The sequence below is a fragment of the Rhinopithecus roxellana genome, chromosome 20 (genome assembly GCF_007565055.1).
Source record: "Rhinopithecus roxellana isolate Shanxi Qingling chromosome 20, ASM756505v1, whole genome shotgun sequence".
NCBI classification, from domain to species: domain Eukaryota; kingdom Metazoa; phylum Chordata; class Mammalia; order Primates; family Cercopithecidae; genus Rhinopithecus; species Rhinopithecus roxellana.
The window spans coordinates 30,891,196-30,904,847 of NC_044568.1; the positions used below are offsets into that span (position 1 = coordinate 30,891,196).

The 13,652-nt window shown below is 35.8% G+C and overlaps 1 protein-coding gene and 1 pseudogene across 2 annotated transcripts in view; one reads left to right on the forward strand and one right to left on the reverse strand.

The window, feature by feature from the left end:
• The window catches only part of C20H16orf87 (chromosome 20 C16orf87 homolog), a 31,762-nt gene extending 23,446 nt beyond the window's left edge, over positions 1 to 8,316 (forward strand). The window contains exons 3-4 of one of the 2 annotated variants that reach the window (XM_030925512.1): positions 248 to 430; positions 7,269 to 8,316. In XM_030925512.1, coding sequence (XP_030781372.1) covers positions 248 to 430; positions 7,269 to 7,387 — 302 coding nt within the window. In that variant the 3' untranslated portion in view covers positions 7,388 to 8,316. The remainder of the gene's footprint in view (positions 1 to 247; positions 431 to 7,268) is intronic. The other variant, XM_030925513.1, reaches the window with a different exon arrangement.
• Positions 8,220 to 13,652, reverse strand: part of LOC104655452 — a 46,726-nt pseudogene continuing 41,293 nt past the window's right edge.

Consider the following 13,652-nt stretch of genomic DNA (forward strand, 5'->3'; position numbering starts at 1 on the left):
ATGAAGAAACTTGTTTTCTCTTCCAAGATTCCTCCTACTTCATGTGTTATTGCCATCTGAATTCTATTGAATTTCTTTTTTTCTTATATGGGTGTGGGGGAGACATACATGTTACGGTTGTAGTTCTATGAAATATGCCAGGAAGCATACTGTAGTGCTATTTAGAAAGAAAAAGGAAGACAATGAGAACTTGGGCAAACAGTTCTTGCTAAGCCCTAAAATATATCACTTTTATTCATCCATACAGAAAACAAGCATGAGGCCAAGAGGAGGCGAACAGAGAGAGTTAGGAGAGAGAAGATAAATTCTACAGTAAATAAAGATTTAGAAAACAGAAAGAGGTCTCGAAGTAACAGCCATTCAGATCATATCAGACGAGGAAGAGGAAGACCTAAAAGTGCATCTGCCAAAAAGCATGAGGAAGAAAGAGGTATGAAATAAATCAAGCAGTTTTTTTTTTTTCAAGTATTAAATTGATCTGGGATCTTAATTAGGTAGTAGTGAAGAAAGTGGAGGCATTGAGTTCCTGGACCTAAAATCACAACTCATATTTTAGTTTGAAAGCATTTCCTCTATGGTAGATGCTTATTATTTTTTTAATCACAGGAATTTAATTCTTATTGGAAACCTAAAGGCTTAGTTAGGTAAAATTTACCTTGCTATAAACTGATGATAATAGAGTTCAAAGGTAATTTGTATATGACATCCTGGAGAAGCCTGTTAAAATGATTGTACCTTCTTTTTTTTCCTTTTTGAGACAGGGTCTTGCTCTGTCACCCAGGCTGGAGTGCAGTGGTGCAATCATGGGTTACTGCAGCCTCAACCTCCATGGCTCAGGTGATTCTCCCTCAGCCTCCTGAATAGCTAGGACTACAGGTGTGCACCATCATGCCTAGCTAATTTTTTTGTAGAGGGGGTTTCACCATGTTGCCCAGGCTAGTCTTGAACTTCTGGGCTCAAGCAATCTGCCCTCCTCGGCTTCCCGTCTTGGGACCTTTTTTTTTTTGTCTTTTTAAGACAAGTCTGAGTTCTGTTAAGACTATTTCAAACTGTTATACTGTGAGTTTTAAACTTCTACTATTGAAAGTGTTCTTGGTGGAGTTTTTAACTGCTTATTGGGCGATTTGTGTGCTTCCTACTCTGAGGCAGCTTTTGTGTAGATGAATTCTTGGTCCAGAGTATATTTCTTTTTCTCCTTACAGGTCTTCTCCTTTGTTCTGACAAATATCTATCAATAACTTGTTTTTAGACATTAAAACTTCAGTTTCTCTTTTTCTTTGATGTATGCATCTTTTTAAAAACTTATGGAAAATTTCATCATATGCAAGAGTAGAGAAAATAGTATAATGAACCTCTGTATGTCCACAAATATCTTTTTAAAATTGAGACTTTCAAGCCAGGAGTTAATTTAAAAAAGGGATAGTTGCTCTTTATTGTGCTTTAAAAACCTCTGTCAAAATGATTTCATCTTCATTGAAATGCATTTATAATTTCTTACACTATTTGTGAGTTATGCTTTGCTTTTCAGATGTTCTGTCTTACTCAAGTGCTTTTTGTACAAATGTAAATTTCACTTACTTTAGACAATGAGAACATTCTACCAGTTCACTATTTCTCTCTGCTTTATGTGCTTTTATTTGAGTAAAGTTACTATTGCTAGAAAACAGCTTTACCAGTATAGCCATTCCTAGCTTTTATCAAAGTTAAAGGTGTCTTACTATTGTATGGCTAAAGGAATAAGATTTATATCATTTTTTACTGTATTCTGGGAAGGCTGTGCTGAGGTACTCCTTATTCTTTGGGTAATTTTACTGCTTATCTCTTTCTTTCTATTATGCTCTTCCAGAGGGTTTGAGTTATTTATTCAATGTGAATGTTTCTTTAACAATAGGGTGCAGAAAACCTATGCCAAGGACTATTTTAGAAGGGAAACTAGTTAAAGAAAAGTCAACAGAGAAAAAGGAAAAGAGAGAAATACTGCTTGGCTCAGAAAACAACATTCTTTTCAGTTGAAGTAGAGGGAATGCAGCTGAAAGAAGAGAATGCTTCTGGTGTTGGTTGAGAGAAGATGAGAAAGCAGATAATGACAGTCTTTAGCTGGGGAAATGAAGTCTGTATGCTTGTGGTAGAACTGTATATATGCAGGATTTCAGCTTTTATTTCATGATTACTTGAAAAAAGAAGCATTTATTTGGCTGTAAATATTTTTTAGGCATTTTCTGTTTATTACAGAAAAATTTTAGGAAAGCTATTTCTAGAGTAATATATGCTTTTAATTTATTTGTTTTTGATACAAATTGCAGGAAATTGCTTAAATTAGTTTTTGTAGCACAAACTGAAATCTTACGTAGACTGTGAAGTCATTCCACTTTTTCTGTAAAGAGCCAGATAGTAAATGTTTTAGGCTTTGTGGGCCATACTATCTCTCTCACAACTACTCAGCTCTGTCATTGTAGCTGGAAAGCAGCCATAAACCATGCATAAATGAATGGGCATGCTGTGTTCCAGTAATACTTTATAAAGCAGGTGGTGGGCCACCCTTGGTACTTGTACTACAGTTTGCCAATCTTTTTCTTTCCTTGCTTTTTTTTTTTTTTTTTTTCCTTCTGAGATAGGGTCTCACTCTGTTACCCAGGCTGAAGTGCAGTGGAGTGATCATGGCTTACTGCAGCCTCGAACTCCTGGGCTCAAACGATCCTCCTGCCTCAGCCTTCCAAGTAGTTGGGACTAGAGGTGCATGCCACCACGCCAGGCTAATTTTTTTTACTTTTAGTATAAATGAGGTCTCACTATGTTGCCCAGGCTGGTCTCAAACTCCTGGGCTCAAGTGATGCTTTTAGCTTGGCCTTCCAAAGTGCTGGGATTGCAGGCATGCATGAGCCACTGCACTTGGCCTAGTTTGCCAATCTTTGTTGTAAACCGTTGTACTCTTATATATAATATGGACAAGAACTATTAGATTGGTGCAGAAGTAATTGTTGTTTTACTTTTGTACCAACCTAACATGAACTTTTGAAATGTCTGTGTTTTAGAATAGATTTCTTGGATATGCTTCTTAGTGCTAAATAGCTATTTCGTTGGTTTTTATTGATTCCTTGCTCTTAGAGCATTTGAAAAATTTGAAGCAAGTTTTAACTTTAACACATGAATTAAGGAAAACCTGACAATGTGTCTAAAAAACCTAACTTAAAAATAGACTTTTCAAGGCCGGGCGCGGTGGCTCAAGCCTGTAATCCCAGCACTTTGGGAGGCCGAGACAGGCGGATCACGAGGTCAGGAGATCGAGACCATCCTGGCTAACATGGTGAAACCCCGTCTCTACTAAAAAATACAAAAAGCTAGCTGGGCGAGGTGGTGGGCGCCTGTAGTCCCAGCTACTCGGGAGGCTGAGGCAGGAGAATGGCGTAAACCCAGGAGGCGGAGCTTGCAGTGAGCTGAGATCCGGCCACTGCACTCCAGCCTGGGCAACAGAGTGAGACTCTTTGTCTCAAAAAAAAAAAAAAAAAAATAGACTTTTCTATCTAGTCAGATGAGAGGTCCAAAGGGGAAAAAAATGACTTCTCTTTTGAAACAGAATAAGAAGGAAGAATGGAAAAGGAAAGCTTGTTAGACATCATCATAATAATATATCTTTATAAAGTCATAAAAACAAGTCATTCAACAACAATTTTTGTTAGTCTGATGTAAGTCTTCATTTTATATATAAGGGTATTCTGGATATTATAGAAGTGACATTTTGATTGATTAAAATATGTTAGGCAATTCTGAACATCATATTAATGAACTTAAGAATGAATGGGTCGGGTGTGGTGGCTCATGCCTGTAATCCCAGCACTTTGGGAGGCGGAGGCGGGCAGATCACGAGGTCAAGAGATCAAGACCGTTCTGGCCAACATGGTGAAACCCTGTCTCTACCAAAAATACAAAAAAAAAAAAAATTAACCGAGTGTGGTGGTGTGCGTCTGTAGTCCCAGCAACTTGGGAGGCTGAGGCAGGAGAATCGCTTGAGCCCAGGAGGCAGAGGTTGCAGTGAGCTGAGATCGCATCATTGTCCAGCCTGGCGACAGAGCGAGCTCTGTCTCGGAAAAAAAAAAAAAAGAATGAATGTAGACTTCAAGCTGAAGATGGTGGATTGAAGAAACACATCTAGCTCTAAACTCCTTTGGGGAAATCTAAGAAAGAAACTGATTTTTATTACACAATTACCTAAAAGTCAGGAATTTGTGTATCAGTTATGTCTGGAAGTAGAAGTGGAATTGAGGCTAAAAATGAGAAGATTGTTTGCAAGTCTTTTTATGAATAGCTCACTAGGACTGTTTACCCTCTTATCCCCCAACTTTATCCTTTGAAAAAGATAAATAATACAGTCTTTGGTCTCAGGAACACCAGGTGTCTGTTGACGGCCAGGATACCATGTTAAGATCAGGAAGCCTAGGTGAAAATAGGACATAGTAAATACTGAGTTCTTGAGTTTGGCTTATTAGCGTCCAGATAAAAAAAGATGGAACATATCTTCTCTAGAGAATCTGAAGGACCCAAGAGAAAAGGCCCCAAATAAAGATACGCTCATTAGAGATTCACAAAGAAGTGGCCTAATTGGATCATCGTAATCTGATGACTACAGTCAAGCTCCACATATGTGTAAATGTTTCTAATCAGCTTCTTCTCTAATCAGGTCACTCTCCTATATATGAGCATATTGCCAAGAATTACCCAGATATCTGGAAGAAAGCATATATTATAGTATGAAAGGCTAAGACCAAATCAACAGGAGAGAAAAAATAACTTGGAAAACAACAAGTTTTTGCAGGGAAAAGAAAAACTATAAACTATTATTAATATCTTTAGCAAAAGCAGTGATTGTAATTGTAAAACGAACAAGATGATATTTAAAAGGAAATCGCAGAGGTCAAAAAGCCAGTTGGAATATGAGCTTTAAAATATTCCAAAAAAAATCCCAAAACATAGATGATACACAGAAATGAACAACTTTAATAAAAGGCTTAAAGATAAAATTGAAGAAAGGTTCCACAAAGTATAGCAATTGAAAAGCGATGGAAGAAACAGAATGGAAACCATAAATTTAGAGGACCAGTGTGAGGTCTGACATCTGCAAATAATTGAAGTTTCAGATAAGGAACATGGAAGATGGAGGAGAAGGAAGTCATCAATGACTTTAACAATGACAATTATTTATTCAAGAAAATTTTCCCAACCTGAAGGACATTGAGTTTCTTTGTTAAAAGGGCCTACAAATTCCCAGTCTAACAGATGGTTAAAAAGATAAATTATGCCAGAGTTTGTCATTATATCTCATATCTCTTTGGTTAAAGAAAATTCCTCAGGTTTTCAGAAAAATGAAAAACAAAATGATGTTGGAACTAATACAATGGAATGTTGTCCAGCAAAGAACAAACTACTGATATATGAATAGCATCAATGAATGTCAAAAACATGTTGAGCAAAATAAGCTAGACACAAAAGAGTACATACTATATATGATGCCATTTATATAAAGTTTAGCAATAGACAGAATGATTCTATGGTAATAGAAATCAGAACAATGGTTGCTTGTAGGTGTAGAGAGGGATTGGCTGGAAAGAAGCATGAGGGATTTCTGGAGGAAATTTGTTATATGTTGATTGTGACATGGGTTACATGTTTGTATATGTTTGTCAGAACTCCTCCAGTTGAACACATAGAGAATCTGTGTATTTCACTCTATGTAAATTTATCATTGATTTTAAAAATAACTATAAAAAAGGTATTGGGTTTTCTCAACAGTGGCACCAGTAGTCAGAAGACAATTTACTACCTTCACAGTTCTAAGCAGAAACCTACAAGTCTATACTCAGTCAAACCATGAATCAATGTGAAGGTAGACTAAATATATTTTCTGACATTCAGGGTCTCAAAAAATTTGCTACCAATACTCCCTTTCTCAGGAAGCCCCTATAAGTTACCTGCTACCAAAATAAAGAAGTAAACCAAGAAAGGATCTTTGGATTCAAGACAAAGGTGGGTCCACGCGACTCTAGAGATGAGAGTCTCCAGCATGATGCTGATGAAAGAGCACAAGATGATAATTGTGCAGTAGGCCTAGAGAGCAACCATTTCATACTGGAGCAGGTTGGAAGACTTGGAGAGATTTCTTCCACAAGATAAAAATGATAAAATACCTTATATGTATAAACATCCTGAAAAATTTATACAACTAGGAAAGACTTTGGGTTGAGTTAGAAATGAGAACTAAGCAAGTAAAAAGAGAATCACTTCAGGGAAAAAACAATGTAAAGGAAAAGTGAAATCACTTACCATAGGCATAATAATGTAATCATTGAAAATTGATGTTACTGAAGTTATGACTGAACTATAGTGAGAAGATGAGGGATGGGCAGGGTGTTTATTGGGGCAAGAGATGCAAAACAGTGTGACCCTTATTTTCCATGGGGGAAAGTGAATCAGTAATGCCTAAAACCCTGAAGTAGCATCTTGTACAGATGTTACTTAGATATTTGTTTTTGTAAAAGCAAAAAGGAACAACTGGAAAAAAAAGGTCACAAAAAAAGTAGTTGCATTTGGAGAATGGGAAATGTGCATGGGGCAAAGGGCTTCTGTTTAACAAGTTTTATAAAAATGATTTGATTGTAAATTATATGCATTTAACTTTGATTAGAATGTCAAAACAAAATAAAAATAGAATCAGGGGATCCTGAAAAAGTAACTTGGAAGAATACATACCAAGATGTTAATTGTGATTTTTGCTGACTCATGAGATTACGAGTGATTTTTATTTTCTTTTTCAAATTTTCTGTGAACTTGGATTACATTTGTAAACGAGAGGGGAAAGATAGAAATAAATGTTATTTCCTGTATAAGAAGATGAAGATGAATATGTTAATGTATTCATAAAGTCACCATTGATGTTCAGAAGGGGACTATCTCTCAGAATTAATTTCATCTAGCAGAGAAAATTCATTTTGATTGAGACAGTGAGGAGATAGAAATGTATGAGGCTCTTAGAGAAATGATATATCTGTTAGAGCGCCTGTGTATAGAAATATATATTGTCTTCATTTAATCTTCATTTCGGTAACTCCTTTGTATAATTTAAAAAACTTTTTAGTTCAGTAGCATAGTGACATTTAATGTATATTGTAGTATTATATATAATACTGTCATTTAAAGAAATACTTGAAAGCTTTAAAAAATTTACATGTACTGCATCTACTGCCTTTGTATTAAACTTTCCCTTTTTCTTTTAACAGAAAAACAGGAAAAGGAAATTGACATCTATGCTAACCTGTCTGATGAAAAGGCTTTCGTGTTTTCAGTCGCCTTGGCAGAAATAAATAGAAAAATTATCAATCAAAGACTTATTCTCTGATACTTGGTCTGCCAAACCTGCCGAAACTTCTGTCAGGATTACATCAACAAATTCTCAAACAGTTACGGACTCTCAGGAGCATTCTGACTGCATCAATAAGGGCCATTGATTGTTTCTCTCCTGTCGTTTAGCCTGTGCCACACTTTTGGAGCAAAGCTGTGTAGGCTTGGACTGTTCTGGGATTTCCTTGTTTACCAAGGAGTATTGTCAGTGTTTTGTGTTTGGGATATAAGTAAGTGTATTTGCCAAAAAAAAAAAAAAAAAAAAAAAAATACTGGATGGATGTAAAGGATAAAAAGTGATGGGGTGTGGGGTAGGTATGAAAACTAGGGTAATAAGATGCTTGATTGTTTTCAGGTTTGACACCAGAGATGCAATATTTTAAATACTGTCAGAAAGAGTGATTTTTAAAAATATATATTTCAGATTTTCAGTGCTAACAGATTGCATCTATACAGTTCATTTACTTTTAGTAAATTGGCAATTGATATTTTATTGAATGGGGAATTAAGAATATAAACTGTACATTTTGTCTTAAATTGATTTTTTTTCTTGGCCTTTATTTTTATTACTTAAGGTATGAGTTATATTTTAGGAGATACTTTCTAGACAGTTTGAAGTTTGGGTGCTATATGAAGAAAAACATTTAATGATATACTCAGATATAAACACCTTGTTTTCTTGAATGTAATTTATTTATTAGTTAAAAAAAAAAACTTCTGCTCTCAAGATGGTGCCTGTTAACCTAAACATGAAATATATTTATTACATGCAAAATATTTCTTAGATAGCCACTTTTAAGCAGTAATGTTTTATCTGAATGGATATTCGTTTATACATCCTGATAATTATTTAAATTGTTCCTTTCACTCTGGAAGAAAAAATAAACCTTAATATTGAAACTAAGTAGATTAAATAGTGTGATAAAAGTTTTTTGTTCTGGTGAAGTTTGTGAAATATATTTAAATTCTTAATTTTTCTAGTGTTAAGTCATAATCATTTATAGTTGATTGATACTAAATGCTTTTGCATTTTGGCATATCAATTTAATGATTAACATATTCAAACTTGGCAGTCACTCCCCTTATTTTCAGTCCCTCTTCCCCCAATCTGTTTGGAAATCCTTTTAAAGCCTTCTTACAGAAGATAGTCATCAGTTAGATTTAGCCCCCTTTTAAGAGAATCTCCTTTCAATTTTAGTAGTAACATTATGAACTTCATCCTTCATCCTGCATCTCCCATCACCCCCTCAAAGAAAAAAGGAACATTTTTTTCCTACTTTATTTAAATGGTAACCAGCAGAGGGAGCTTAAGAGGTACTCTAGATAGGATATAGAATTTTCCTAAGGATTCCTTTTCCTTTAATTCTGTATCTATCTGCGGGTACTACTGCAACTATTTTGTATGCATTTTATTTATTTATTTAGGAGACAGAGTCTTGCTCTGTCGCCCAGACTGGAGTGCAGTGACACTATCTCAGCTCATGCAACCTCTGCCTCCTGGGTTCAAGTGATTCTCATGCCTCAGTGTCCTGAGTAACTGTGACTAGAAGCAAGCGCCACCAGGCCCGGCCAATTTTTTTTTTTTTTTTTTTTTTTTTTGTATTTTTAGTACAGATGGGGTCTCACCATGTTGGCCAGGCTGGTCTCAAACTCCTGGCCTTAAGTGATCCGCCTGCCTTGGCCTCCCAAAGTGCTGGGATTACAGGCATGAGCCACTGCACCCAGCCTTGTATGCATTTTAGAGTCTTAACTAGTAGTTTCCTCAATAATGTAATGTGATTTTATCTTTGAAACATACTGTAAGGAAACTTTTGATTTTAAGCAAAAAAACTTAAAAATGATTAATATCTAAAAACGCTTGTATACATATATATGTCCTCAGGAAAAGCAAGAACAGCTTGTGGAATAAGCACCTCTCTAAGGAATTATCGATGTCAGAGTCTATCCATGTAAAGCTGAAGACCATTAGAGGGAAATCATGTTAAAATATTCATTGGATATGGTAAAGGAGGTACTGGTGACTGGGCTGGAGCTTGCCGTGTATAAAAGTAATTACTTCAGATCTCATAATGTTAAATTATTGGCTTATTTAAAAATTTCCTTGGCAGACAGGCAAATTAGGTTTCCTCTGTGACATAACCTATTTAACCAATTTTTCAAAAAATTGTATCCTCTGAGATACATTTATGAGCTTTCTTGTTATAAAGCTAAAAAATTTAATTTGTCTAGGCATGTCGTAATAGTTTCAGAAAATATTACTTTGTCACTGGTGTCAGAGAAACCTCTGTCATCAGCAAATGTCCTAAGAGTATAATTATAGTTCTTGACTTAATCCAATTTGTTCTGCTCTGATATCTATAAATGATATGATTATTCAAAACACCTTGAAATGATTCCACAATTAGATTAGGTCTGTTGAAGATAATTTATTCTTAAATATAAGTAAGATTAAATAAAAGTAGTTTGAGAGTTGTTACTCCCTGCCTCACTCAATTCCATGGTATTCCAAAATGGTTTTGTGGGCACTTTAATACTTACAGTTTGATTTTGTAGTTTTTGAAATGAACATTTCTTAGATTTTTATGGGCATTTTCTTGTATTTAAATGTAAATGATATAAAAGGGAAACTGCAAATTATTTCTTGTGTAGTAATCAGTGGAAGTGATCAAAGAGCTTGAAGCAGTTTATGATGAGAATTTTTTTTTTTTTTTTTTTTGAGACGGAGTCTTGCTCTGTCACCCAGGCTGGAGTGCTGTGGCCGGATCTCAGCTCACTGCAAGCTCCGCCTCCCGGGTTCACGCCATTCTCCTGTCTCAGCCTCCCGGGTAGCTGGGACTACAGGCGCCGCCACGTCGCCCGGCTAGTTTTTTGTAGTTTTTAGTAGAGACGGGGTTTCACTGTGTTAGCCAGGATGGTCTCGATCTCCTGACCTCGTGATCCGCCCGCCTCGGCCTCCCAAAGTGCTGGGATTACAGGCTTGAGCCACCGCGCCCGGCCTGATGAGAAAATTTAAAATTGCAAATGACCTGAAAATTTAGCCAGAATCTATTCTTATTTCTTTAAATTTCAGAAATACTTAAGGTAAAAAAAAAAGGTCAGTATGAACTCCGGGTTGCTTCCTAAAAGTAATCAGATAGTGTTTTCCCTCAGATAAGATTTCAAATTGAAAAGTATTTGACTTCTTCAACTCTAGTAATTGCACTTGATCCTCTAATTCTGACCATTAAAATGACTTGGCAATATTTAATTTTGGCTTGCCTTTTAATCTGCATGTTTGTCTTAAATTTGGAAAAATTAAGCTCTTTACTTCTTTTATATAAAGTATTAATTGGCTGGGCATGGTGGCTTACACCTGTAATCCCAACACTTTGGGAGGCCAAGGCAGGAGAGTTGTTTGAAGCCAGGAGTTTGAGACCAGCTTGGGCAACGTGGTGAGACCGCGTCTCTACAAAAAGTAAAATTAGCTGGGTGTGGTGGTTCCAGCTACTAGGCAGCTGAGGCTAAAGGATCACTTGAGCCCAGGAGTTCGAGGCTGCAGTGAGTGATGATCCTGCCACTGCACTCCAGCCTGGGAGGCAGAGCAAGAAACACCCTGTCTGAAAAATAAAAGTATTAATTGAATTTGTTTGATTCCACTTTCAAAATACGCTCTAGATACAGGTAGTCATTCTGCCAAATTGTGTTCTTCTCTAAAACATTTTGTCCATCATTCTTTGAAACTCATTCTTAATTATTTCCACTTTACCTTCTAGTTTGGTTTGGTGCCTTATATTCTTGCTAGTTAGAAGCATTTTTTTTCTAGTATTTTCTGTCTTTCTAGCCTTTAAGGCATATTGTTGTTAACAAATCTCTTATTTAAGTTAATTAAAATTTTTTCTGTGCAGCTGGGTTTTTTTGTTTTACTATATGACAAGCTTTATTTTTACATTTGGAAGTACATATATATATGTTTACATATTTCTTTTTATTCTCAGGATCTATTTTCTAGGGAACTATTTTTTAAAATTATTCTTTTGTGCCGCCTTAACCCAGTTATTATAGTTGGAATATTAGTAGTACTTACTGCTCAAAGATCACAACTATACTAATAAATATCCTAACATACAAAGCAGACTCTCCAGGATTAAAAGTGTGAGACATGTAATAGAGTCTGGAATAGAATAATTCTTTTTACGCCAGTCAAATGTTTTCCTTTTGCATTATTAAGGAATCTGTTTTGTTCTTTTATTGATAATTTCTTTATTTTTTTCTTTGCCTTATTGCACTGGTTGGGACTTTTTGCCTTGATCCAATTGTAGGGGGGAAACATGTAGTCATTAAGCATTAAATAACTTTGTTGTTGTTGTTGGCTTAAAAAAATACCGTTAATTAGATTGAGGGTAGTCTCTTTTATTTCTGCTTGTTGGAAGTTTTTGTCAGGAACAGATGTTGAATTTTGTCAGATGCTTTTTCTGCATAATTGATAGGACCTTTTTTCTCCCTTTTAGAATGTCAATATGGTGAAACATACTGATAGATTTTTGCTTTCTTTCTTTTTTTTTTGGCACGGAGTCTAACTCTGTCACCCAGGCTGGAGTGCAATGGTGTGATCTTGGCTCACTGCACTCTCTGCCTCTTGGGTTCAAGCTTCCCTCACCAGCCTCCCAAGTACCTGGGATTACAGGTGCACACCACCATGCCCGGCTGATTTTTGAATTTTTAGTAGAGACAGGTTTTTACCATGTTGGCCAGGCTGGTCTTCAACTCCTGACTCAGCCTCCCAAAGTGTTGGGATTACAGGCATAAGCTGCCACACTTGGCCTGATTTTTTTGTTGTTATTGAAGCCAGCTTTGCATTTCCAAGATAACCCTCGGTTGGGTTGTGTTATTTTTACATATTGATGGATTCAGTTTGCTAGTATTTTGTTGAGAATTTTTGTATTTTTGTTCATGAGGGATATTGGACTATAGTGGTTTTTAAAAAATTGTCTTTGGTTTTAAAATCAGGTGATACTGATTTCATAGAGTTGGGAAGTATTTCATTCCATTCTATTTTCCAGGAGAGATTGTGTAGAATTGTGTTATTATTTAAATGTCTGGTAGAATTTGCTAGAGAGTTCTATTTTAGAAGGCTATTACTATGAATTAAAATTTAAAAACAGTTATTGAGTAATTTCAATGTTCTATTTGAGTGAGTTTTGGTACTTTGTGATTTTCAAGGAGTTGGTCCATCTGAGTTGTTGAATTTATCTGTGTAGAAGGGTTTGTAGTATTTTTTTAAATCCATTTCATGTCTTTGGCGTCAGTGGTATTCCCTCTATCATTCCTGATACTGGTAATTTGTGTTTTCTCTCTCTGTTTCTTTGTTAGTCTTACTAGAGGTTTATTAATTATATTTATCTTTTTTTTTTTTTTTTTTTTGAGGCAGAGTCTTACTGTGTCGGCCAGGCTGGAGGGCAGTGGTGCAATCTTGGCTCAATGCAACCTTGCAACCTCTGCCTCCCGGGTTCAAGCGATTCTCCTGCCTCAGCCTCCTGAGTACCTGGAATTATAGGCGCACGCCACTATGCCCAGCTTATTTTTGTATTTTTAGTAGAGATGGGGTTTCACCATGTTGGCCAGGCTGGTCTCAAACTCCTGAGCTCAGGTGATCCACCTGCCTTGGCCTCCCAAAGTGCTGGGATAATAGGCATGAGCCACCGTGCCTGGCTGCATTTCTCTTTTGTAAGAACCTGCTCTGGTTTATTGATATTTTGCTGTTTCTCTGTTTTAAGTTTCATTAATTTCTGATCTTTACTATTTTCTCCTTTCTTTGCTTTGGGTTTATTTGCCCCCTTTTCTAGCTTATTGTGGTGGAAGCTCAGATCATTGATTTTATGATTTATTTATTTATTTATTTTATTCAGCACTGATCAGAAGGCTTTTTGTGCTTTTCTAACAAAAGCATTTAATGCTATAAATTTCCCATTTGCTTTATCTCACAGATTTTATTGTGTTGTAGTTTTGTGTTCAATTCAGAATATTTTCTGATTTTTCTTGATATTACTATAATTTTCAAATATTTAGAGTTTTTCAGTTATCTTTCTGTTACTGATTTTAACTTATTTTTTTTTAAACTATAGTTCTTTGAATAGTTTTGCAGTATTTGCTCTAGGGATTACTATAAACATACTTTTTACAGTCCACTTAGAAGTCAATATTTTACCAGTTCAAGTGGAATGTAGAAATCTTACCACTGTTTACATTCCTTTACCCTCTCCCCTTTATGTTATAATTTTCTTATA